This window comes from Salminus brasiliensis, chromosome 23 (genome assembly GCF_030463535.1).
Source record: "Salminus brasiliensis chromosome 23, fSalBra1.hap2, whole genome shotgun sequence".
Taxonomy (NCBI): domain Eukaryota; kingdom Metazoa; phylum Chordata; class Actinopteri; order Characiformes; family Bryconidae; genus Salminus; species Salminus brasiliensis.
The window spans coordinates 25,361,018-25,388,286 of record NC_132900.1 but is presented as its reverse complement, the minus strand read 5'-3'; the positions used below and the strand labels follow the sequence as shown (position 1 = coordinate 25,388,286).

The window sequence follows — 27,269 nt, the reverse complement described above, 5'->3', positions numbered from 1 at the left end:
TTAGAACGTATAGTCTGTGTGCTCTGGCCTTTAGAACGTATAGTCTGTGTGCTCTGGCCTTTAGAACATATAGTCTGTGTGCTCTGGCCTTTAGAGAGTTTGGTCAGTGTGCTCTGGCCTTTACAGCGTTTGGTCAGAGTGCTGTGTCCTTTAGAACGTCTGGTCAGTGTGCTCTGGCCTTTAGAACGTCTGGTCAGTGTGTTCTGGCCTTTAGAGCGTTTGGTCGATGTGCTCTGGCCTTTAGAATGTATAGCCTGTATGCTCTGGCCTTTAGAACGTATAGCCTGTATGCTCTGGCCTTTAGAACGTATAGTCTGTATGCTCTGGCCTTTAGAGCGTTTGGTCAGTGTGCTCTGGCCTTTAGAGCGTTTAGTCGGTGTGCTCTGGCCTTTAGAGCGTTTAGTCGGTGTGCTCTGGCCTTTAGAGCGTTTAGTCGGTGTGCTCTGGCCTTTAGAGCGTTTGGTCAGTGTGCTCTGGCCTTTAGAGCGTTTGGTCGGTGTGCTCTGGCCTTTAGAATGTATAGCCTGTATGCTCTGGCCTTTAGAACGTATAGCCTGTATGCTCTGGCCTTTAGAGCGTTTGGTCAGTGTGCTCTGGCCTTTAGAACGTATAGTCTGTATGCTCTGGCCTTTAGAGCGTTTGGTCAGTGTGCTCTGGCCTTTAGAGCGTTTAGTCGGTGTGCTCTGGCCTTTAGAGCGTTTAGTCGGTGTGCTCTGGCCTTTAGAGCGTTTAGTCGGTGTGCTCTGGCCTTTAGAGCGTTTGGTCAGTGTGCTCTGGCCTTTAGAGCGTTTGGTCAGTGTGCTCTGGCCTTTAGAGCGTTTGGTCAGTGTGCTCTGGCCTTTAGAGCGTTTAGTCGGTGTGTTCTGGCCTTTAGAGCGTTTAGTCGGTGTGCTCTGGCCTTTAGAGCGTTTAGTCGGTGTGCTCTGGCCTTTAGAGCGTTTGGTCAGTGTGCTCTGGCCTTTAGAGCGTTTGGTCAGTGTGCTCTGGCCTTTAGAGCGTTTGGTCAGTGTGCTCTGGCCTTTAGAGCGTTTAGTCGGTGTGCTCTGGCCTTTAGAGCGTTTAGTCGGTGTGCTCTGGCCTTTAGAGCGTTTGGTCAGTGTGCTCTGGCCTTTAGAGCGTTTAGTCTGTGTGCTCTGGCCTTTAGAGCGTTTAGTCGGTGTGCTCTGGCCTTTAGAGCGTTTAGTCGGTGTGCTCTGGCCTTTAGAGCGTTTAGTCAGTGTGTTCTGGCCTTTAGAGTGTTTAGTCGGTGTGCTCTGGAATTTAGAATGGTTAGTCTGTATATTCTGGACTTTACTGCGTTTGGTCAGTGTGCTCTGGCCTTTAGAGCGTTTGGTCAGTGTGCTCTTGCCTTTAGAGCGTTTGGTCAGTGTGCTCTGGCCGAGCGTTTGGTCAGTGTGCTCTGGCCTTAAAATGTGTTCATGTTAATGAATAATCTACTGAATTAATTAGGGCTGAGTGAAGGTTGAAAGATGCTACAAAAATGCCCATTGATGGATGACTCAAGAAAAATGTTTTAAGCAAGAGATGTTCACCGGCTTCACAGGCTAAAGCAAAAATAACATTTTAAATGATCTGAATGATTATTTTTCAAGGTTAAGTGCAGCTAGTGAGGTTGCACAGGCACAAAATGCAGATGTCTAACTGCTGGAGCTGGGTTTTTAATAATGTTGGTTATTTTGAAACATGCAGGAAGTATTTATTTATAATCTGTTAACATTTATTTATAATACATGTGTATTTATTCACTTACATTTGTACATGTAATATCATCGGGACCTCAATCTTGACATCATACATAAGACCTCATAATCATAGGAGTACAAAGTCTGTTCTCAAGTCAGGCTCTCAACCATTATAAAGCCTGAGCTTTGTTCATCAAGACTGGATTTCCAAGCTGTGGCTGGATCACTGGTTCTGTGCTGTAATTGCAATGAAGGGATTTGTATTGCATGAATACTTTAATTAATTTACTAATTTACTTACTTTGGTTTATTTGCGGCGATGCTTTATAAGCATAAAGCAGCGCACATGCTCTGGATTAGAGAGGGCATTAAGAATGTTGTTGTGTATCTTGCTTGATCGTTAATCTAAAATCATTCTGATTAGAGCTTTGAATGCTGATTGAGTGCATTAGCAGAGCGCTGTTGTTTTCATCAAAGAAAGCACATAAAGTAAAGGAAGAAATACAGCAATTGCAAAGAAGGTCACATCCATTAGTACATACATTAGTACACTGGAAACAGTCCTAAAGTTTGGAAATCAATGGCCTGGCCAATGTTAAAAAGAGCGATGTGATCAGAAGAGGCATGTATTAATGTTAACAATAAGCTTAATCAAATAAACACAGTTGATCCCTGGCCACAGACACAGTCCATCAGTAACATGTTTAGTAAAGATGTTTAGTATCTGACATGTGCTTCTTTAGTTTACAATTAGAGATGCTAGGCTAACACTGCTAACAAACACTGGACTTAGACCAGTGGTGGGCAACTCCAGTCCTGGAGGGCCAGATTCCAGCACAGTTTTGGGCTTTTCCTCAGTCGCCCACCTCCTCCAATCACAACTCTGTAAACACAAGGACTGCAACAAGCGATTATTCTGAGGATCGAATAATCTGTCGACTGTTGAAACGAATAATCGATTTTTCCAATTATGAATGAAATTACAAATATAACCAATTACAAATATATTTTTTAAAAATTATGTTTAACATTTAATAACCAGGGATGTGCAAAGTAGCAGCAATAGTAAATCAGTTTTCCAATAATTTTCATCATCAAAAAAGAAAACGGGGACAAAAATGTGAGATAGTAATTTTGTGTTGCTGCTTTGTTTGAATTAGTAACTTTTATTTTAGCCCGAGCCGCTCCTCCCCCACTTGCAGAGTAACCAGCAGGATTATTGAATCTTTCTTTTGAAGGGCAGGACATTATACGCGCCCAGTAAGCTGATTGGCTCTTCTTGTTGAAGGACAGGGCTTTATCTGTAACCAGCAAGCTGACTGGCTCTTTTTTGTTAAAGGGCGGGGCTGTATGTGTTAGCCAACAAACTGACAGGCTCTTCCTTTTGAAGGGCAGGACTTTATCTGTAAGACAGCAAACTGACTGGCTCTTTAATTTGAAGGGCGGGACTTATTCTGTTGCCATGTTGATAAATTCATGGTTCATGCAAGTTCCGAACCCATTCATAGTTAGCGCAAACAACATGCGAGAAATTAGTAGTGAACTAATTTGGTAGTCAATTTTTAGTGGATTAAATTGATTAGTCGCTGCACTCTTATTAAATACGCCTAAAAATATTTTTCTCTTAGTGTGTGTGTGTGCATACCTCTTCAACATATGACTTTTTGGCAGCACCACGGGACGCTCTTGAGGCTGGAGCCTGGAACGCTGTGGAGAAAATAAATAAGTAAATAAATAAAAATAAATAAATAAATGTTTTTACATTCAGGTCCAAAAGTTTTTGGACAGTGACAGAATTGTAGTGATTTTGCCTCTTATCTGAGCAGAAAGTTTAGCTCAATACACTTCAGAATTTCTCCTTTTATTCCTATTAGCAGTCATATCAATAAACACCACTGACCCAGTTCCATGAGCAGCCATACATGCCCATAGTGTAACACTGCCTCCACCATGTTTGACAGATGATATGGTATTGCTTTAGATCATTAATCCTTCCTTTCCTTCTTCATACTCATAAATGAATATTGGCTTTCAGAACTGATCAGGTGTTTCAAATGTTTTCCAGCACTCTAATCTGACCTTTCTGTTTGTGAGTGTTACCAGTGGTTTGCATCGACCCATAAATCCTGAATTCATAAAGATGCCTCTTGATTGTCAACATTTACAATGACTCACAATTGGCTTTAATTAGATAACTATGTGAATAAGGTGTGCAGATGATCCATTCCATGTCCATTATAGATGTAGTATATTTGAGTAGATGACAGCAGTGCTACTGGAGTTTCTAAACACCATAGTGCCACTGCTGGACGGAGAACAGTCCACCAAACACAACTATCCAGCCAACAGAGTTCTGTCTGTAATTACAGAACAACAAAGTGCTCCTATATGGAGCACCTGCAATCAAGAGTTTGCGAATAATTGACAATGAGTCTTTTACAGCGCTGTGGATGAATTATGGTCCGCTGATCTTTTCAGAATTATAGTAATTCGGCCATATTGAAGGGTTTTCGAGCATGAACTGCCCTTCGAAGTCTTTGACTAGGCCACTCCAAAGTCTTTTTGTTTTTTGTCAATGTCATTTTGTTTTTCTTAAGCCATTCAGAGGTGGACGTACTGGTGTATCTGGATCATTGTCCTGCTGCAGAACCCAAGTGCGCTTCAGCTTTAGGTCTCAAACAGATGGCCAGACATTCACCTTCAGGATGTTTCCATTTACCATTTCCATTGTTTCCATTTACCAGAGCAAGTCTGCCATTTGTGGATATTGTTGTCTGCTGGAGTCCTGGAGTTTTAGAAATGGCTTAATAACCTTTTCCAGACTGACAGATCTTAATTACTTTGTATCTCATTTGTTCCTGAATTTGTTCTTCGCACCATAATAGCTAACTTTTAAAGAATATTTGGTTTACTTCACTTGGTCAGGCAGGTCCTATTTAAGTGATTTCTTGACAAGTGTGGCAGTCACTTTTTAAAACAGGGCCATGCAGGTTTGGATTTTTTCCCCCATAATAATAAAAACCTTCATTTTGTGTTTGTGTTATCTTTGTGTAATATTTAATATTTGTTGGATAATCTGAAACATTTAAGTGTGTATCAGGAAGGGGACAAACACTTTTATTTACTATATATATATATATATATATATATATATATATATATATATATATATATATATATATATATGTGTGTGTGTGTGTGTATGTGTGTGTGTGTGTGTGATGTGCTGTAAAGAAAGCAGCTAAATCTGCCGGTGTATGGAAGCGTATGGTCGAACAGGTCTACCAGCAGTGACAAAAATCCCAGTCTACAGGATATTCTCGTCATTCTTGGGCAGAAGTGAGCAAAGATCTTGTGTGTCACTCTGCTCTATATGTTGATGGTATGCAGTTACCCGCAGAGTGTTCTTTCAGAAGTTGGTTGTTAAGGACCTGCACCGACTTCTAAAAGAAATTCTTGCTTGGAAGCTGTGAAACACCCTGGTGGTCCCTGTCCATCAGTTTTGTCCTTCTCCCACAATTCTGAAGAGAATTTCCTGTAGACTGTGATTTCTGCCACTGCTGGTAGACCTGCACGACCGTATGCTACCTTACACCTGCAGATTCAACTACTTCCTTCAGACTTTTCCACACATCTAACAAGACATTCACTGCACTGTACCACTTCTTCTCGTGCAACGCCATCTGCAGGAGCCTGAAGTTACTACCACCTTAAACATGCAAGGTGACACACATGGAGCTTATATATACTAAACTCAAACGAAAAGAATGTTGATTCATCTGTGCAAGCAAAGTGTTTCAGAAATGTCTTTTTAGCTTTGTAAACACTTTCCTTTCAGAGCTGACAGAGGACTTTCATCAGAAACGTCTTGTTCCTCTGAAAGGTTTTGAAGTACATTATAATTTTTTATTTTTTAATAACTTTTTTCTGTTTTTATTGATAATATAGGTGAGTGGCAGACTACCAGAGTTTAAAAAACAAAAACTAAAAAAAAACAATTTTCATAGCTCAAGGCCTTTTACATTAATTACAAAGGCATGGGTTAACAACTTACTGCTGTTCTGCAACGGAAGCAAATTAATCTGAAAATCAATGCAAACAATTCAGATGTCTTTTGCTAATAACTATGAAAGACTGTTTGTAACAGCAGTGCTGGAACAGGCTGTTACTGTGTTCGGACTGCTCTCTTAACAGCTAGAAAAAAGAGGACAGACAGACGGGCCGACAGACAAACAGACAAATCATTCTAACCCTTAAAAAGGCAGGTGGAGAGAGAGTAGTACCTGCACACAGAAGCTGAGTGGAGGTTATATGGGGTCACTCTAAATGCATTCCCTTCATGTTATTACAAACAAAACAAACAAACAAACAAACAGGCCAACAAAAAGGAAATGAAAAGCAATCCCAAACACTGCCCTTCTCACTCCCACCTCAACCTCCTCCACTTCCAATACACTTCAAGGATAAGGTCAGAACTGCTAAAAGGAGGTTGCCTAAGACAATCACAGGTTTGACAGAAGCTTTTAAGAAATGGGATCCAACGTTAGTCTGGTGTTCTATTTTTATTAAAAAGTTAAGCATTTATGAAACACTCAGGATTCAGTTTTACAAGCCCATTTACAAGTGAGCAAGACGAGGGGTGGAGGGTTGAAGTGGGGGAGTCCTCCAGAATTTTGGAAACCTACATTTGCCTAAAGCATGTGGTTATGATTCAGATTTATTGGACATGTTTTATATTGGAGTGTTTGGTAAACACTCTTACAGCACTTAATACTGTAATAATTTCCCAATAATGAACTAATCACATGAAATGTAACAGTTGTACACTTCAATAATGTAAGAAAATTTATGTATATTTATATGTATATACTTCTAATATACTTATATATATTAAACATTTAATACATTTATATAGATTTTAATATAATTTATCATAATACATTTTAATATCTTTTTGTACATTTTTACTATATATTATTACATGTTATCAAAAAAGAAATGTAATACAGCATTAAAATAGCCAACCATGGTAAGTGCATAATGCTATCCCATTTCTGGGTTTTGTGAAGAAATTTAAGTGCGTATCCAGGGTTAACTATTGCCTGAAAGCCATTTGCCATTTAGGACTGCACCAAACTAACTTATGAGGACATAAAGTAATTGAAATATTTAATAACGGGCAATATTTTAGCATTTGAAATGTAAAAATTACTTTTAAAGTAATGTAAAAGCAATATGCTGAACTTTTAGGCAAAAAGTATTAAATACAGCTCCAAGAAAAATGAAGAGACCACCCTACTTGATCAGTTTCTTTGGGTTTACTATTTATAAGCAGTGTGTTTAAGGGAAATTTACATTTGCATTGTATTTTATAAACCATGGACAACATTTGCCCTAAATTCAAAATAATAATATTGCTATTTAGAGCATTTATTTGCAGAAATGACAGCTGCTCAAATATTGCAAATAAATGATTATAGTAATTATAATGCAAATAAGTTATTACTGACATTTAAGCAACATAGCACTAATATCTGAACTTTGAGAGCATTCAAAAATCACTATGGTGAAATATCCTTGACTGACAATCACAGCTTTCATGTCTTGGCAGGCTCTCCACTAGTCTTTCACATTGCTTTTGGGTGACTTTATGTCATTCATAGTCTGCAAATTCAGATTTTTTAATGAACACAGATGTAGAACCACTACTTTTCATATTAATGTGATTAACTTTTGTATTAATGTAAAATAAGAATTTATTCTAATATTAGTGTTTTACTGAGTACACAAACCCTTAATGCCCAGATAAGGAGATTTTTCAATATAATGTTCACAGGTGCAATAAAACAAAAAACAAAAAAACAAACACTTGCAGTACTGTGCATTTTCACATTTTTAAAGCTGATCCACTTTCCTGATTTGGAACGATTCCGATCGAAGCTGCACTTTTCAGTGTGCCAAATATAGCCAGTTATAATCGCCACTCTTTTCACCTGTTTGTTATTCATTCATTTATTTATTTAATGATTTTAATTAATTCTGTATATCTGCCAGACATGCTTACTCACCGTCCATGATGGATTTGGTTTTAACAGGACTTGATAAAGTCTTCTGTCCTCGAGCTCCGCGCCCTGCCTGGGAACCAGAACCTAAAGAGTTAAAAACAAAACAGACCGTCAGTGGAAACAAAAAATAGGGCCTTGAAAGCAGGTAGGCCTTGTTGAGTGAATACGGCTTATTCAGTTCTAATACTTATACAAGTGGCCATATCAATATTTATTGCTCCAGGTGAATGGCAATGTTTTTTTTTTGTTTTTTTTTTAAGCATTTCAGGGACCATCCTGCGTCAGCAGCAATCTAATAAAAAAAAAATACCAAACATTTTTTTTAAATGTAGTCTACTGTATAAATTAACTAATAAGATTTTACATTTGATTTATATATTCATTTATTTATTTATTTATATTACTTATTCGACTTTCATTAAATTATTTTTTTCCCCATTTATTTCATTTTATTTCATGACTGTGTCATTACTTTTATTTAAACTATTTAATATTTTTATGTATTTATATATTTTTTCAGGAACATTTTGTATTTTCTACTTTTATTAAATCTTTTTTAATTATTTATTTTCTTTATGTTGCTTGCCCATTGTTGCTTTGTATTTTCTACTTTATTTTTGTTCTACATTTGTTCTGTGTATTTTTATTCTTATTTTATTTATTTATTTGGTCTACTTTTACTTTTCCTCACAAATACACCATCCCTGCATTTATTTGTAGAGGGTAACAAACACAGTAAAAACATATAGAGCAGCCAGTCTGTTTGAGATGACTTAACCATTCAACAGGGCTGAACGTGTACAAGTGTATACAATTTAACCATGTTAGCTACTTTAGCCTCAAAGCTCCAGTGTTGAAACTACAGAAACGAAACTTTAAACACCAAACATGTCTTGACTGACTGTCTGAATTTTAAGGTTCATGGGGGTAACATTGGACAGGTAGGTAACCATGCAGGCAGCTTTGTCATATAATGGCGTTTTATTTTGCACTGGGAGAACAAAACATGATATTTTCGTTTAGGCCTGCCCGTCTCTCCGGTACACACTGTGTCAGCAGTGGAGGTAATTGGACAAGAGAAAAACTCACTGGGAATCAGCAGTTAATAAAACGAAGCAAGTCTCTACAGATTTTTGCCTTCACACTCTGTATTGACTGCTGGTGACCGCCAGGAATGTCACTCATTTTAAATTAATCTACAATACCTGGCTGAAAGTGTGTGGGCACGTAGCCATCACACATACAGTCAAGCCAGAAAGTCTGCGCACGTCTTTTTCGTCTTCTACACAAAACAGCTCACAACGACCAAGTAAAAGCTGGTTCTTAGACATTTGTGCTAATTTATTCAAAATAGCAAAGGGTGTAAAGGGGTATAAATGACACCTAAAAGTGAACTGAGGTGCATTTTGTTTCCACTGATACTGCTCGAGATGTTTCCACAACTTAACCGGAGCCCGTGAAGGAATGGTGAAGGAAAGATGAATGCAGCCAAGTACACCGAGAAGGAAACCTGCTCCAGAGCACTCTGGACCTCAGACTGGGGCGAAGGTTTACCAGTCCAGACATGAATCCCATTGAACATTGATTTGTTGAAGGAGCTAAAATTGGCTGTGTACCAACGCTCCTCATCCAACCTGAAGGGGCTGAGTTATTGGCTCAGTGCAGACCACTAGAGATGCTCCACACCAAACCTGGATCTTTACAGACCTTTATGGGGCGCAGTCACACTGAAACTGGAAAGTGTCTTCCTCACTAAGTGCTTCTTGATCTTGAGCTTCTCCACGTCCTTTACTACCCTCACATTAGAAGGATGGACACATATGGAACGGTTATGGATGTTCTTTGATCTAAAGCAAGAGTGAAGCTTGTTTTTTCCTCTCGTCAAGGCGAAACCGATGGACTGAGAGGATCTGGATGCTGAAGAACATTGGAGCGATGATTACAGCACTCACTTAAGACTGCAGTGTGGCGGCCACTACACTTCTTCAGCGGTCAGTAGGGTCCTTATTAGGAGGCTTTCTCGCTCACTCACTCTCCACTATAGGCTTTTACTTGTTAATTACAACTCAAGAGACGTTGAAACGTATGCCATCTCCTCCATCATCTGCTTTTACTGCACTTAACGAGGCTGTTTCTTCAGTCTCCTCCAATCAAACTGCGTCTGACTCTGCTCTGCCCACAGCAGGACACACGTGCTCATTAGCAGAAACACATAATCAGAGTAATTGTTAAATCAGGCCAAAGAAATGAATAAGAAAAAACACTTGTCAACAGCAACTGTGACATGATGAAAACAGATTAAATCTGAAAATTGAAAAAAAGCTTTCAAGCTTATTATTAAGACAGCCTACATCCTGAAGCCTTAAAACACACGTTGTCCAATTTCCAAATCCCAACCCACAATCTAGCATTCCCCCATCACGCAATGATATCAGCGATGGCTACCACAGTCTTCCCCCCAGACATTGTGACGCGTCTCTCTATCTTTTCAAACTGGCGCTAACGCAAAGACCACTGGAGCTCAACATTCTGCTTCTGCTAACTGCTAATTCTGTTAGCTAACAGATGCCCGCACTGGTTAGCATCGTCCACACTGAGCGATGGGGGAGAGGGAGGACCATTCTATATCCACCCAGAGAGAGCATAGACAGTTATGCCCTCTGGGACTCCTGGACATGGATGACTGTGGCATCACTCAGGGTTTGATCTGGCAACCTCCCAATGACCAAGCCAGGGCTCAAAACAGCTCCTTTGAGCAAGTTGAGCTCCAGTGGTGGTGTGTTAGCGTAGAGCTAGACAATCTGATGATATTTTATCGTATTGATCATTTTTGTTAACGGTTATGCTTTTCTAATCGAGGATACTGTTAATGCTAATAAACACTGATCAACTGTTTTGATTGGCTTATTTTGAGGCCATTTTTTATTTCCTTCACAGCTGTTGTGATGCTGTACAGCAGCTGATTAGACTAGGCCACCTGCTACTGGTGCCTCTCACTGGAAGCCTAATGAGGATAAACAAATTCATAGTGGAGTACAGAGAGCTGTGTGACCCTTCCACTTATAAGGATATTGACCAAAATGAGAGAGAATAAAGGACTGGGGCCTCTCATGGGTTCTTCCTCATGCTCTTAGGGAGGTTCTTTTTTTAAGGCTTGATTCCAAGGGGCACCACCAGAGATTTTCTTTTGTGGGTATATTGGGGTAGCTTGATTTTTCAGCAAAGATGCAGAGGCACAGCATTGGCACATTTCAGCCTAAGATTATACACACACACACACACACACACACACACATACATATGTATAGCTAATTAACCCAAGCTTTTGTAGCCCCCCGCAGCACTAGCAATGCTCTCGAAAGGAACACATCTCTTCCGACACATGCTAAGCCAGCCACCACCTTTTTTGAGCTGCTGCCGATGCAGCATCTGCGGGTCTCCAGCTCCGCCACACTAGCCAACAGATGCCTGTGTCGGCCAACATCGCTTCAAGCGCGACAAGGGGAAACAGCACCATCTATTCACACGGAGGGAGCACGGAGGGAGCACAGAGGGATTCGAACTCGCGACCTCCAGGCCATAGTGGCAGCACATTAGACTGCTGAGCCCAGGACTGCTGTATGATTAGCTGACTGCTTGACGCTTTCTTCCTGTTGCTAAACGAGTGTGCAGGTGTGCAATTACTAACAGCATTAATCACATTAACTTGTAAGCTAAATCTTATGTAGCCTTACTGGCATAATGAAACCTCAGATACTTTGATGTTTTTTAATTTCTAACATAATCACATAAAAAGCCAGCAGCCCTTTACACTTCCCTGCTAGAAATACTAGCATACACCAGCCAACCAGGCCAGCACCGGACGAGCAAAAAACAATTTAGACCAATTTAGATTAACATGGAATTTATGCTTGTTTCAGCCAGATGTTTGAACAATTCATGATGGATGGACCAAGAAATCAACCCAAAATCATAATGTACATGGTCAGAGGAAAGCTCGGCCGCCTGTACCAGCCAACATCGCTTTAAGAGTGATAAGCACAGCCAAATGTGCTCTTTCAGACTTCAGCTGCTGATGGCAAAGTGGCATGGCTGGGGATTCAAACTCACAATCTCCACGTCACAGTGGAAGCTCAAATATCGCCCTTACACAGCTTCTGAAAAAATGAAAAGACAACCCTACATTATCAGTTTCTATGGTTCTACTATTTATAGGCAGTTACTATGGTTCCTAATGAGGATCAACAAATTCATAGTGGAGTACAGAGAGCTGTGTGACCCTTCCACTTATAAGGACATTGACCAAAATGAGAGATAATAGAGGACTGGGGCCTCTCATGGGTTCTTCCTCATGCTCTTAGGGAGGTTCTCTTTTTAAGGCTTGATTCCAAGGGGCACCACCAGAGATTTTCTTTTGTGGGTATATTGGGGTAGCTTGATTTTTCAGCAAAGGTGCAGAGGCACAGCATTGGCACATTTCAGCCTAAGATTATACACACACACACACACACACACACACACACACACACATACATACATATGTATAGCTAATTAACCCAAGCTTTTGCAGCCCCCCGCAGCACTAGCAATGCTCTCGAAACTAGGAGGGTAAGGAACACATCTCTTCCGACACATGCTAAGCCAGCCACCACCTTTTATGAGCTGCTGCCGATGCAGCATCTGCGGGTCTCCAGCTCCGCCACACTAGCCAACAGATGCCTGTGTCGGCCAACATCGCTTCAAGCGCGACAAGGGGAAACAGCACCATCTATTCACACGGAGGGAGCACGGAGGGATCCGAACTCGCGACCTCCAGGCCATAGTGGCAGCACATTAGACTGCTGAGCCCACGACTGCTGTATGATTAGCTGACTGCTTGACGCTTTCTTCCTGTTGCTAAACGAGTGTGCAGGTGTGCTATTACTAACAGCATTAATCACATTAACGTGTAAGCTAAATCTTATGTAGCCTTACTGGCATAATGAAACCTCAGATACTTTGATGTTTTTTAATTTCTAACATAATCACATAAAAAGCCAGCAGCCCTTTGCACTTCCCTGCTAGAAATACTAGCATACACCAGCCAACCAGGCCAGCACCGGATGAGCAAAAAACAATTTAGACCAATTTAGATTAACATGGAATTTATGCTTGTTTCAGCCAGATGTTTGAACAATTCATGATGGATGGACCAAGAAATCAACCCAAAATCATAATGTACATGGTCAGAGGAAAGCTCGGCCGCCTGTACCAGCCAACATCACTTTAAGAGTGATAAGCACAGCCAAATGTGCTCTTTCAGACTTCAGCTGCTGATGGCAAAGTGGCATGGCTGGGGATTCAAACTCACAATCTCCGCGTCACAGTGGAAGCTCAAATATCGCCCTAACACAGCTTCTGAAAAAATGAAAAGACAACCCTACATTATCAGTTTCTATGGTTCTACTATTTATAGGCAGTTTATATGGAAATTAACATTTGCATTGTATTTCATAAACCATGGACAAATATAAATATTTGCATTAATTTATATGACAACTGCTCAAAACAATTATTATATAATTCTTATAATGCAAAGAAGTTATTACTGAAATGTAAAAAACACAGTACTAATATTTTAACTTTAGAGCATTCAAAAATCACTACGGTGAAATAACCTCGACTGCCAATCACAGCTTTCATGTCTTGGCAGGCTCTCTACTAGTCTTTCACATTGCTGTTGGGTGACTTTATGCCATTCAATGTCTGTAAATTCGGCTAACTCAGCTTTGTTTGATGAAATGCCTGGAATTAAATAACTGCCATACATGTAGAGATGCAAATATAAAAATTATGTGGTTTTTCCAGAGCTTTATAGTACACTAGAGCATGTCCAGCATGTAGCTAGATATCTGAAGCTAACACGCTCCTTATTTTCAGTTCGTCCCAAGCTATTAGCTGATATGTCCATATTTTGCTAACATTTTTCAAGTTCCAGCCTTTGCCCTTGAGTCTGTGACCACAACACAGCAGTGGCAGCATCTCACAGTGCAGCACTTCTTCCCATATATCACTGTATAATTGTGATCCTGAACTTTGCAAAAGGTTTCCAATATGGAAATGTGAGAAATCTGTGACGCGTCACAAATGTTTCGTTTTATCTCAGCCTAAGAAGATCCAGATGAGTTGTATAATAATAATATCTTATAATTATGTTATCTAGCAATTACAGTATGGAAATGATGTCCATGCTCCCGGAGGCGTGCGTGGTAACGTGACGATGGTGCTGCCACACAGTCCTATTTTCTGGCTGCGGTCCCTATTTTCAGAGCCTATTCTCTGGTTGCCTGTGAAGTGGGGATTAAATGAAGATATTTCCAGGAGCACTTTTCCTTTTGCCACTTGTATTTGTGAGTTGCATCATGAAAGTCTCCCACTCCTGCTAATCACCTGCAGTCAGACTTGGCCGCCTCACAGCAGTAAAACCTGACATTTAAGCATTTGATTGGAACGTGCTGAGTGCTAAAAGGCCTACATTTTCTACCTTTTTTTTATTATAAAAGGTTCCACTTGAAACACTGCAGACGAGTGAGGACTGGGAGTTGAGAATGATGACAGCTGGCTGTAAACGAGGCCGTCGTTCAGGTTTGATGGCACTTCAACCATTTCTGAACACTGGCTTTTTCGCAGCTCCGTGTTTAAATGCAAACGCAATGAGATTTCAGAAATTTTCTAGGAATTTAACAGTACTGCACATGTCTAGAACCGTATGATTAGCAGTGTTCCAAATCTGTAGGCATGTTTCCACTTAGGTTCATTCACAAGGTTTCCATCGATGCTGCAGATCCTTTAAAGGAACTAAGGGAGCTCTGGAACAACTGGTGCATTTCCACTGTGACTGGGGAACCTCGTAAAGACACTAAAGAGAACTACAGGTGTTTACATGTAGTTTTTGGAACCTTTGGGGGCAACCTCAGATATCTGGTGCATTTTCACAAATGTTTTGGAATCTCTTCAGGTTCCCAGAAAGAGGTTCTTTTGATTCTCTCAGCAGTTCTTTCTCAGCTCTTAGAGAAAGTTCTTTAAGGGCTTAGATCCCCACAATGGTTCCTCTAGTTTAGATTCTCTTGGTTAGATGTTAGTTCCTCTCAGTTCTACTTCATGCTCTTAGAGAATGTTCCTCTCACCGGTTCTTCCTCATGCTCTTCCTCACGTTCAACTTTTGAATTTTTTGGTTTTGCTCAGTGTTTTTTCTTCATGCTCCTAGTGAGGTTCTCCTTCTGAGTCTTAGCTCCTCTTAATTATACTTGCTCATGCTGTAAAAGAGGTTTTTGATGCACCTTTTGATGACTCAGCATTTCTGGATAAGATGTGTTTGAACAATAGCTAATTAGAAATAATAGAAAAAAATCATAGAAAAAATAATAGAAAGCATCTACACAAATATTTTGAACTTGTTTGCCCCCCATTTCTTCCAAAATCACACTGTGACTGTAATTATCATTAGTAGAACTCTGATCTCTGTCATCTCTGTGTGAGTGTTTCTACACTGTATCATTTCTGCAATGTTGTCCCTTAATTCTCACCCTGGAGGGCAACTGACATAATTGCTTAACGGTTTCTGTCCTAAACCCACCAAAAAGGGATGGAAGAGCAGAGTGTGGCAAGGTGTGGTACGGTAGGGAGATAAAGGCTGCTTGGTATAATGGTGTTGAGGTCGTGAGTGATTCAAATTCCTTGTGAAATCCCATGAAGTGAGCTTGGAGAGCAGTATGTCTGGGGCAGCAGACTTCACTGTCATGGGCTTAAATCAGGGAAACGCTTAAGAAGGGAGGTGCCTACCTGATGATCCCTGTGAAGAGCCAGTGATGTAGTGGGTGATACGTGGATGGTGACTGGGAGGTTGTGTGTAACTTTAACTGTTAGGTGTAGACAGGTGTAGAATCTTGTCATCTTTCTTGTGCCAATGAAAGTGTTTCTGATTGGATCATAAGAGGCCACAGCAACCTTCATTTTTAGGTGTAGGGTCTAATTTGCATGTAGTGAAACGACTGATGAAAGTGTTTCTGATCGGATCATAAACGGCAACAGCAACATAGGGAAGTAGTGGAGCTTGCAATGTAATGGGTGAGCAAAGTATAGGGGGAAGGGAATGTGTAACCCTAGTTGTTGGGTGCAGGACTTCATTATATTATACATTATACATATAAGGGGTCCTGAGGTGATTTCACTTTTTCACTACAGCTCCTAATTTTTATAAAAAATTCGGACTGATTGCGTTTGTGTGTGTACCTCTTCCTCTTCCTCTCGTCGCAGTGCTTTGGCCTCTTCCGCCTCGGCCTCTTGCCCCTCGTCCTCTTCCTCGAACCGCTGGAGCAGGTACTGAGTCCTCATCCGAATCCATGGCGACGTCAGCAGGCTCATCTGACAGGTTGACGTCATCGCTTCTAACAGAATCGCCCTGGTCCCTGTGGGCTTTTGCCCGATTAATAGCCTGGACAGAATATAGTGCTCAGGAATATAGTCGCACACCTGAACATACACACACAGTAGAGGCCTTACATGACTTTTTTCAGAAATTCATTCGAATTGTTTCAGTTTTTTTTTTTTCAGTAAAACATAGTAGCACAATATTTTTGGCTGAGCAATTTAATATTTTAGTCTTTTATCACTACTTTACATTTATTAAACAATAAGATATGTCCAGATATGACCAGACCACTGCAACTGCTTCAGCAGCATTGTTCTTAATTTGTAATAGCGATTAAAAAAAAAACATATTCTGGTGCACACAGGCCAAAATACAGCTGTAATTGCTGTGGAGTCATTCAGTTCACGGTGTTCAACAACAATGTCAATTCAAATCGTGCCCAATAATCCCCTTTGAGACCTCACACGTATTATAAAAATAAAATGCCATATTAGTTGAACTCTACTGGCTCTATAATTGTGGTGCCTGGAACCCGAATGATTGCTACTAGAAATGTAATTAGAAGATGCTCAGCTCTCACAGCAATTATGAAAATGCATAGAAATCAATATTTTCTACATCAATTACAAAAGAAAGCTAAAGACTGTCTCTTTTTGCTTGCAACAGTGATCATTTACATATATGCATTTACAAATGTAATAATTTAATTAATTATTTAATCATTTAATAAATGACCCGGAATAGCACCTCAAGCCTATTCAATTTCACTGAAACATTTGCATGTTAAGAAATTAACCAACCTCTCGGACTTCTTCATCTTCCTCTGTTGTGTTTCTCTTTGAGTCACGAAAGCGGCGAATCTGAGAATGCACACACACACACACACACACACACACACACACACACACACACACACACACAGTCAGAGTCATTATTCAGAATATATTTGGGCAGGTAAAGTACTTCTGAAGGCACTTGCTCTATGAGTCACACTAAAAACAGTCCCTGTAGATTACTGCCTTCGCACTCTGTAGTGACTGCTATTAAAACACTCATTCCTCAGCCCACCGAGGTCACTAGTGGGGAAAACTGAAATCCTAGGCTGGGGACCAAAAACAAAAAGGCTACTGTGGCATTTTGACCATTAGTTCACACAGCAGGCTTGTTTTTCCACAAGCACAAAAGACGAGAGAAAAAAAGAAGAGTGAAGTTCCATTATTGCTCTCGCATCAGACACCAGGAAAAACAACAACAGAATGACAAATTACACCCTGAAAAGCGCGAGAGATGTGTTACACTGTTGCTATGAGTGAAGAACATCATACCAAGAAATAAAATGCCCGGAATAAAGTGTGTTTACCCCCGTTATTCATTAGCCTCAGCGGCTTGATTAAAGGGTACAGAGTGTTTACGAGTACAGGTCTTAGAGGTCAATCCTGTTTCAGAGGTAGAAGAACACAGTGCTGGTCAATCAAGTAACTGAGGCAATATAATGTAGCGCTGGTAACCATTTGAACCTAAGCCAGTTAAGCTCCAGTTTCAGACCGGTGTTAGCAGCAGGAGGTCTATAACGGCTCGATAAGAATGCTGAGATGGTCTGTAGTGGACCTGTTAGATGATCATTGAGTGCTCAGGTAAACATTTACAGATACTTCAGGTAAACAAGTAAAAAACAGCTGAACATGTTACAGTTTGATCATGTTACTGAAGAAGAAGAACATACAGCTGATGATACAGTTTGATCATGTTACTAAAGAAAGAGAACATAGAGCTGGTGTTACAGTTTTATCATGTTACTGAAGAGGAGAAAGTAGTGCTGGTGTTACAGTTCGAATATGTTACTGAAGAAAGAGAATGTAGCACTGGTGTTACAGTTCGAATATGTTACTGAAGAAGAACGTAGTGCTGGTGTTACAGTTCAACCATATCACTGAAGAAGGAGAACGTAATGCTGGAGTTACACTTAACCATGTTACTGAAGAAGGAGAACGTAATGCTGGTGTTACAGTTCGAATATGTTACTGAAGAAAGAGAACATAGAGCTGGTGTTACAGTTTGATCTTGTTACTGAAGAAGGAGAATGTAGAGCTGGTGTTACAGTTTGATCATGTTTCTGAAGAAGGAGAACGTAGAGCTGGTGTTACAGTTTTATCATGTTACTGAAGAAGGAGAACGTAGCGCTGGTGTTACAGTTTTATCATGTTACTGAAGAAGGAGAACGTAGCGCTGGTGTTACAGTTCGAATATGTTACTGAAGAAGAAGAACATAGAGCCGGTGTTACAGTTTGATCTTGTTACTGAAGGAGAACGTAGAGCTGGTGTTACAGTTTTATCATGTTACTGAAGAAGGAGAACGTAGAGCTGGTGTTACAGTTTTATCATGTTACTGAAGAAGGAGAACGTAGCGCTGGTGTTACAGTTCGAATATGTTACTGAAGAAGAAGAACATCGAGCCGGTGTTACAGTTTGATCTTGTTACTGAAGAAGGAGAATGTAGTGCTGGTGTTACAGTTTGAATATGTTACTGAAGAAGGAGAACATAGAGCCGGTGTTACAGTTTGATCATTTTACTGAAGAAGGAGAACGTAGAGCTGGTGTTACAGTTTGATCATGTTACTGAAGGAGAACGAAGCGCTGGTGTTACAGTTCGAATATGTTACTGAAGAAGAAGAACATAGAGCCGGTGTTACAGTTTGATCTTGTTACTGAAGGAGAACATAGAGCCGGTGTTACAGTTTGATCATGTTACTGAGGAAGGAGAACGTAGTGCTGGTGTAACAGTTTGATCATGTTACTAAAGGAGAACGTAGCGCTGGTGTTACAGTTCGAATATGTTACTGAAGAAGAATGTAGTGCTGGTGTTACAGTTCAACCATATCACTGAAGAAGGAGAACGTAATGCTGGAGTTACAGTTAACCATGTCACTGAAGAAGGAGAACGTAAAGCTGGTGATACAGTTTGATAATGTTACTGAAGAAGAACGTAGCGCTGGTGTTACAGTTTGATCATGTTACTGAGGAAGGAGAACATAGTGCTGGTGTAACAGTTTGATCATGTTACTGAAGGAAAACGTAGCGCTGGTGTTACAGTTCGAATATACTGAAGAAGAATGTAGTGCTGGTGTTACAGTTCAACCATATCACTGAAGAAGGAGAACGTAATGCTGGAGTTACAGTTCAACCATGTTACTGAAGAAGAACATAATGCTGGAGTTACAGTTTAACCATGTCACTGAAGAAGGAGAATGTAGTGCTGGTGTTACAGTTTGATCATGTTACTGAAGCCTTACCCTTACCCTGGTCCTAATCTTAACATCAACACAAAACCTAATCCTGACTCTAATTCTAACCTGAGCCTCCTTCTTTAGTTGTCAAATTACATTAATTAGCTGGGAACGCCCCTGCTTGTGTAGCGGTAATGTGGTGCAAATGCCTTGCCACAGAATCAAACCCCCAGTATGCCTTGTGAAGGTGGGTAGCAGTGTTAATACAGATGCATGGATGAAGGTCTGGGTTGCATAGAAACGTATGGCTACATCAGGCAAGGTTTAACATACCAACTACATTCTGATCAATATGTTGGTTGGTCAATAATATTGATTTGTGGTTTAACTCAAAATCAGAATTACTGACCTTGCACTGCCATTAACATTCAAAGTACTGGGCGACATCGCTCCCTCTTTCCGGGTGGTGTGTTTGTGTGTGTGAACAGCATGCTTACTACTTCGTCACTTTAATGAATGATGATTCTTCCCCGTAGCTCTGTTCCGCTGTCTATAAAGAGTTCCACCAGCAATCTAGCAGCTGAGAACACCACATACACACACAAATACACACACACACACACATATACAGATACACACATATACAGATACACACACACACACACACACACGACACCAGACACTGGAACATCTCATCTGTCCTTAACGAACACATGGGTTTCTGACCTGATTTCATAAAATGACCCATTTTAAGTGCAGACATTTAGTTTCTCTGTGGAATTTGTGTTGCAGTTTTATATTTTTTAGATTGAGGAAAGATTAATAAACCTATGAATGTTGCATTTTTCTGACCTGTCAACAGAATGAATCTAGAACCAGGAGAAGCAATGTCCAAGACAGAAATAACTCATTATACAACAAACAACATATGCTCAACAACCATGAAGAATAGGACAGTTGCTATGGGAAACCATACTTTTCAAACACACCATCTGTAGGTTAGTGTAAGGATTAGATTTAGTTAATATGGTTAAGGTAAGTGTAAGGGTTAAGGTTAGATTTAGTATAGATAAAGTAAGTGTAAGGGTTAAGGTTAGGGTTAGTATAGTTAAGTTAAGGGTTAAGGTTAGGTTTAGTATAGTTAAGGTAAGGGTAAGGGTTAAGGTTAGGTTTAGTAAGGTCCTTCCATACACAATAAATAATTTCAAATCTGGACTCTGGGGTGGTCAGTCCATTGTTCGTAGAACAGCAGCAACTTCTTCTGTTTGATTTGTCTATTTGCTTTTCTCAGTATGAGCTTCCTTTCCGGCCCACAGCAGTGAGTCATTTAATACAAACACCTGTGAATGTTTCAGATCTGAAGCATCAGTGGAGCTTATTTTTGCTTTCTTGAAATCTTTGCTTGAAGTCCTTCTTTCTCATATTCTAATCTCCTCAGATCTCAGATCTCCTCATCTTCAGGATCTTATAGGAGGTCTTTGACTGAACAGTACTTTATTTGAAACCAAACAGGGCGCATTTCACTGAAAACAATGACTCCTAGCTTTTGAATGGAAGAGCAGTGGCAAAGAGTCCTTGGAGGAGCATTCCTGGAGAACTGGGCTTTAGGCATAAACTGAAAGCTATGCACCTCCACTTTGTGCTCAAATCACTTGAGAAAACTTTCTTCTAAATCTTTCAAGGCCCTCTTTCTTTCACCACCTATGTACACTGTCAAGGCTTTTACAGAGCGGTGTCTGAAGCAGACATATCAGCAGGAGGCCATGACGAGGAGAAGAAAAGAAAAGAAAAAAAAAAAAACACAACTCAAAGAATCCCTGCACTCTCGGCAGATAAACGCTCATTCTCAGAGACAATTAGGACATGTTTTTTGAAGGCAAATAATGAGTTTCTTTACATCTCTGTACATTAATTTTGCGATTTAACACACACACACACACACACACACACACACACACACACACACACACACACACACACACACACACACACACACACACACTCCTGCTCAGCTTTATCCAACCGTAATTGGTTAACAGAACATCCTTTCACAACCTTTGTTTGTGTCTGTGCTTCCTTCTGGAAGAGCCCATTCTTCTCTTCGTCTTTTCTCCCTAGCCTTCTTCATCTGCGCCTTTCTTGCACTGCATCACTTCTGTCGCTCTCTCTTCGTCTCTACCCATCTTTCCAACATGTCCTTAAAATCTTTATCGCCAATTTAGGTACATTGGAACTGGTTGTATATTTTAATCCAATGCCAAGCCTTTGTTTTACCAATCTGTTCTAGCACTAGGTTCCATTAGCAAAGTCAGGTCTATTTCTGATCCTTTGTTTTTACCGCTCTGGTCTAGCACTAGGATCCATTTACAAAGCCAGGTCTATTTCTGATCCTTTGTTTTTACCGCTCTGGTCTAGCACTAAGATACATTAGTGAAGCCAGATCCAGCTCCAATTCTTTGTTTTTACTACTAGGTTCTAGCACTAGGAGTCATTAGCGAAGCCAAATCTATTTCTGATCCTTTGTTTTTGCCGCTCTGGTCTAGCACTAGGATCCATTAGCGAAGCCAAATCTATTTCTGATCCTTTGTTTTTACCGCTCTGGTCTAGCACTAGGATCCATTTACAAAGCCAGTTCTATTTCTGATCCTTTGTTTTTACCATTCGGTTCTAGCACTAGGTATTAGCGGAGCAAGATCCAGCCCCAAATCGTAGTTTTTACTGCTCTGTCCTAGCACTAGGATCCATTAGCAGACAGTTTAGAGTTGGCAGTATTTGAGATGCTATGTCTTTGACAATTTTGCCCATAGCAAAAAAAAAAAAAACATGGGGAAATTAGACTCTCGCCAAATCTTTACTCTTGAATCACAGTTAGCTAGAAATGAAAAGTAAGACCAAGGATAGTTGCTTATATGGTGACCAGAAAGACAAAGCGAACACTAAAATGAGAGCAAATACAGGCAGGATGGTGCAGCCCACACAGCACCGGTCCAACTGTGCAGCGTTGCTCACAAAAGCATGATCTGGAAGTCAACAGAGACATCAGACAAAAACCTTGGGACCATGGGACTTCATCACAACAGTGGTCATCTTAATACTGAAAGGCGTTTTTAAGTGTTGCAGAGCGACAAACTGGACTTCTTTGGCTGCCAAAGAAATGTACATCAGCTACTTGACAAACTGTGAGCTGAAAAGTACATTGTTTTTTTAAATACAGAGAATACCTTCTGCAGATGATTACAGAAAAGCTCTAAATAGCACCCCAGGTGAAGGTTGCGATCTACAGTCATAGACCCAGAAAGGTGAACACACCTTCATTACCTTCAGGGTTCAAAATTCAACACTCTTTCTGGACACTCATTTTAATGATGCGTTCAGCTACTTTAAGTTGCACCTATTGCTGACACAGATGTGCAAATGTACACACACAGCTTGTCTAGTTCCTCTAGAGAATTACTGCCAAAAGAATTAGACTGGCTGTGGAGCAGCTCAACTGCGTTCTCTGGAATGATGGTAGTGCTTCATCCAGTACTTCCGAGACTAGTTGGGGAATTGGCAGATAAGGTGGGGTGGTGAGCGACCAAGATCCTCACCTTACTAACATTCACTTGTCACTGAATGCAATAAAATACAGAATAATCTAGTAAAGCTTTCTCTTTCTTTTTTCTGGACCCTTGCTTTCCAGATGAACAACGAATGAGCAGGTGTCCCAAAACTTTTGTCCATATAGTGTAGTTTTAATACTGAAATAAAGTGTTAAAAATCTTAAATGACTACCAATATCACATTGCATATTTCACTGTGATATGAAATCTATTGTTCTCTGTTTGCAGAGCCTTATCTGCAAAACTCATTAGAATACATAGCGAACAGAAACCAGGCACATTGGCATGGCAGTCGCATTCGCTCAGATCCCTACAGCGATGCTCATCTCCCACACTGATCAAGTCTTTCATAAGAGAGCAGTGTTCAAACCCCATGTCGCAGAAGCCCTGATCAATAACACTAGATTGTGTTTGTAAACTGACAGCAGCCATTAAGCAGCGATGGAAATAACAGGGTTAGGACTGAGTGGAATTTCTCAACAGAGCTGCAGACTGATGGATGGCAGGAGATGACTAAAGGAGCAGAAGGCAGAAGGTAATCTTGCACTGCCTGTACCGCCTCCACGATTACTCGTTGATCATATCTCTTATATTAAAGGGTATAAAGGTTGTCTGTGTACTTCATTTAATAATTAGGTGCTTTGTCTATCTGTAAGGTTCTGCTCACTATTGCATCTCCTTCCTCAACTCTTCTCACTTCTTCCCCCCATTAACTTTTCCCTCTTCCCCTCCTTTAAACCTTCTCCCTCAACTCTTTCTTCTTCACCTCCTCTCCTCCCGTATTGCTTCCCCACCCTTACCTCTTCCTCTCTCACCTCTTTTCTTTTTTTTTTTCAACTCTTTCTTTTTCAACTCCTATCCTTTCTCTTCTCCTCTCAACTCTTTCTTCTTTACCTTCTCTCCTCCCTTCTCTACCTTCATCTCTTCATCTTCACTCCTCTCCTCCCTGAGCTTTCTTTTAACCTAAAACCTCCCTCATTTCCTCTTCACCTTCACCTCCCTTACCTCTTTTTCTTCCTTATGTCTTCTTCTTCTCAACTCTTCCCCTCAACTCTTCTCTTTCTCCTCCCTCAACTCCCTTACTCCCTCTCACCCTTAAACTCTCCTCCCTCATCTCCTCTCTTCCTTCAACTCTTTTCCTTTTCTCCTTCCTAAACATATTCTTCCTCACCTCCTCATCTCCCTCAATTGCTCTCCCTTATATCTTCTCATCTAACTCTTCTTTACCAACACATCCTCTCTTCCCTCAGCTCCCCCTTAACTCCTCTCCTCCTTCACCTTCTCTCCTTCCTCATCATCTCCCCATCAATCTCAACTCTTTATCTCCTCTCCTCCTATCCTTCTCTTTTCCCTTGCCCCCCCGTCCTAATCTCGCTCACCTCCTCGTCGATCTTCTCCTCACTGGCCTCCACTCGTCTCTCTCGGAGGAAGCGCTGGGTCTTCTCGAGCTGGTAGTTGATGAGCTCCTCTATAGCGTCTCGCTCCTCCTTATCCACATACTCCTGCACGGCCTTCCCCATGCCCTGCTCCGTCAGCAGAGACAGCTGCATGTTCTGCACGCACACACACATAAAAACATCAGTAGGACAACAAGACAAGGCAAGACATGGCAAGACATCTTATTCACTATTTGTGTTGGACACAGGTGGAATTTGTTCTGCGCCTTTAACCCATCCGTCCCGTGAACACATACATACACACGTGCTCAGAGCGGTGGGCAGTCATTGCTGCAGTGCCAGGGGAGCAGGGAGGATGAAGAGCCTTGCTCAAAGACCCAGCAGTGGCAGCTGCCTAGCCTGGGTATTGAACCCACAACCCTGTCCACTGTGCAGACTTTACATTAACCATGGGGTGGGGCTTAGGTAAGAGTCTTAAACTCACACTGTAATACTGTCTCTTTTGACTTGAAGTCTCACTAAGGGCAATTAAGGACACTTTAGTTAATGGTTAGTAGTGTGTGCTGTGCAAAGCTACATCAGTGCAGTAATTAGGCATCATCGCCATCTGCATGTCGCACAGCAGAAGGGCGTCATGCTGCACGTTCACAGCCTCCGCTGCTAAATATAAAGTTCCTCACAAGAGAAGAAGATTGCTTCCTTAATATTTCTGACATTTCAAAAGAAGATTTGTTTTGATGAAACGCCCCCATTACCATGAAAAGTCACTTTTTTTAAATATAATACAGTACAAAAGAATGAGAGACAGAAAGAAAGACAGACAGAAAGAAAGACAGACAAAAAGACAAAGAAAGAAAAAAAAAAGAATGAGAGAAAGAAAGAAAAAAGTAACCGATATAAAGTCACCAGTCAGCTGCAAGGACTGGCAAAGAATTGAAAAAGGATAAGCAGAAAAACAGGCCGAAAGACATTTATTTTTAAAAGCAACTTTATTCGATTACTAAACACCGAAACACGACTTCACCACCAAGGCATGAATCCCTTTCACACACTCAACTCCAAGGGCTGGCAAAGACCAGCTCCCCTTCCTCCACACTACACTAAAATATTACTGAGGCACCATTCCATTTCCAAAACCTCAATGGGAGCCATGAGCCTGTAAAAACCAATGGATCCTGGACTCCACCAGAGCTAGAAACAATGGCAAGACCTCCTGACCAGATATATAACTCAGTTCCTTCTGACTGTAGCCAGCCCCAAATATAAAAATATCAGCCGTGAAATCAACCCCACCCCTCTGAAAGATAAAACAAACCTCCAATGACTGGCAAAACAGAAAGACAGACAGAAAGAAGGATAGACAGAAAGAAAGAAAAAGAAAGAAGGACAGACAGAAAGAAAGAAAAAGAAAAGCAAAGGAAAGAAAGAGAAAGAAAAAAGAAAGAAAGAAAGACAAAAAGAGAAAGAAGGAAAGACAGAAAGAAAGAAGCACAGAAAGACAAAAAGAAAGACAGAAAGGACAGAAAGCAAGAGAAGCAAAAAAAGACAGACAGAATGAAAGAGAATGAAAGACAGACAGAACGACAGACAGCAAGAAAGAAGGAAAGACAGAAAGAAAAAGAAAAGCAAGACAAAGAAGGAAAGACAGCTAGAATGACAAAAGAAAGACAGAATGAAAGAGAAAGACAGAAAGAGAGACAAAAAGACAGTAAGAAATGCAGAAAGAAAGAAGGGAAGATAGAAAGAAAGATATAGAAGAAAAGATGAAAGAAAGAAAGAAGGAAGGAAGGAAAGGCCAAAAGAAGGACAGACAGAAAGAGGAAGATGAAAGACCAAAAGAAGGACAGACAGAAAGAGGAAGATGAAAGATTAAAAGAAGGACCGAGAGAAAGAAGAAGATGAAAGACCAAAAGAAGGACAGGCAGAAAGAGGAAGATGAAAGACCAAAAGAAGGACAGGCAGAAAGAAGAAGATGAAAGACCAAAAGAAGGACAGGCAGAAAGAGGAAGATGAAAGACCAAAAGAAGGACAGACAGAAAGAGGAAGATGAAAGACCAAAAGAAGGACAGACAGAAAGAGAAAGATGAAAGACCAAAAGAAGGACAGACAGAAAGAGGAAGATGAAAGACCAAAAGGACAGACAGAGAAAGAGGAAGATGAAAGACCAAAAGAAGGACAGACAGAAAGAGGAAGATGAAAGACCAAAAGAAGGCAGACAGAAAGAGGAAGATGAAAGACCAAAAGAAAGACAGATTTTAAATTTTCACCAGTAAAACTGTAACACCCCTGTTTCATCAACAGCCACAAAGCTTCCATTACCCCTCTTTATCCTAAGAGTGATGATGAGATATTATGGGTATTTAGATAAAAAAAAACGAGACTCCACTCCACTAAAGCCTGAATTAAGAACGTCTGTGCTCTGTCCTTCAGACATCAACAGAAATGACTTCCAAATGGCCAGCTTAGCTTGTCCAACTAAGAAATTAGCTAGAGTGCACTTAACCCTCTGGGCTTTAGAATACCCACACCCAAACAGAATACCTAAACAGAGTGCGGGTGAACAGAGAGCCCATTCCCCTGAGCACTCGGCCCAGGAGCTCAAACGCGGGAACCAGTCGGGAGTAGTCAGAGGAGGTGTGAAGCACAGAATCAGCATTACTGCAGCGTGGAAGAACAGAAGGGTTAAACCCAGACACTGGTGGGTACAGTACAATGCAGAACCCTCCAATGGAGGTCCCCAGACTGTTTAGAGGGCTTCTGTACAGTAGACTCCATGAAGGCTTCACACCCCCAGGGCTCTCCACTAGGAGTCACAACGTCCCTTCAACTCCTGGAAATGTATGTATGCACTTTACACAGCTCTGCTACAGCATAGTTTTACCAGCCATT

General features: G+C 40.7%; 1 protein-coding gene across 3 annotated transcripts in view; it reads right to left on the bottom strand.

Annotated features, from left to right (window-relative positions):
* The window catches only part of mre11a (MRE11 homolog A, double strand break repair nuclease), an 86,490-nt gene that overhangs the window by 10,706 nt on the left and 48,515 nt on the right, over window positions 1–27,269 (bottom strand). For all 3 annotated transcript variants that reach the window (XM_072668609.1, XM_072668610.1, XM_072668608.1), the window contains exons 13-17: window positions 24,363–24,536; window positions 16,958–17,017; window positions 16,019–16,220; window positions 7,751–7,831; window positions 3,328–3,389 (exon numbers count right to left, since the gene is read on the bottom strand). In XM_072668609.1, coding sequence (XP_072524710.1) covers window positions 3,328–3,389; window positions 7,751–7,831; window positions 16,019–16,220; window positions 16,958–17,017; window positions 24,363–24,536 — 579 coding nt within the window. The remainder of the gene's footprint in view (window positions 1–3,327; window positions 3,390–7,750; window positions 7,832–16,018; window positions 16,221–16,957; window positions 17,018–24,362; window positions 24,537–27,269) is intronic.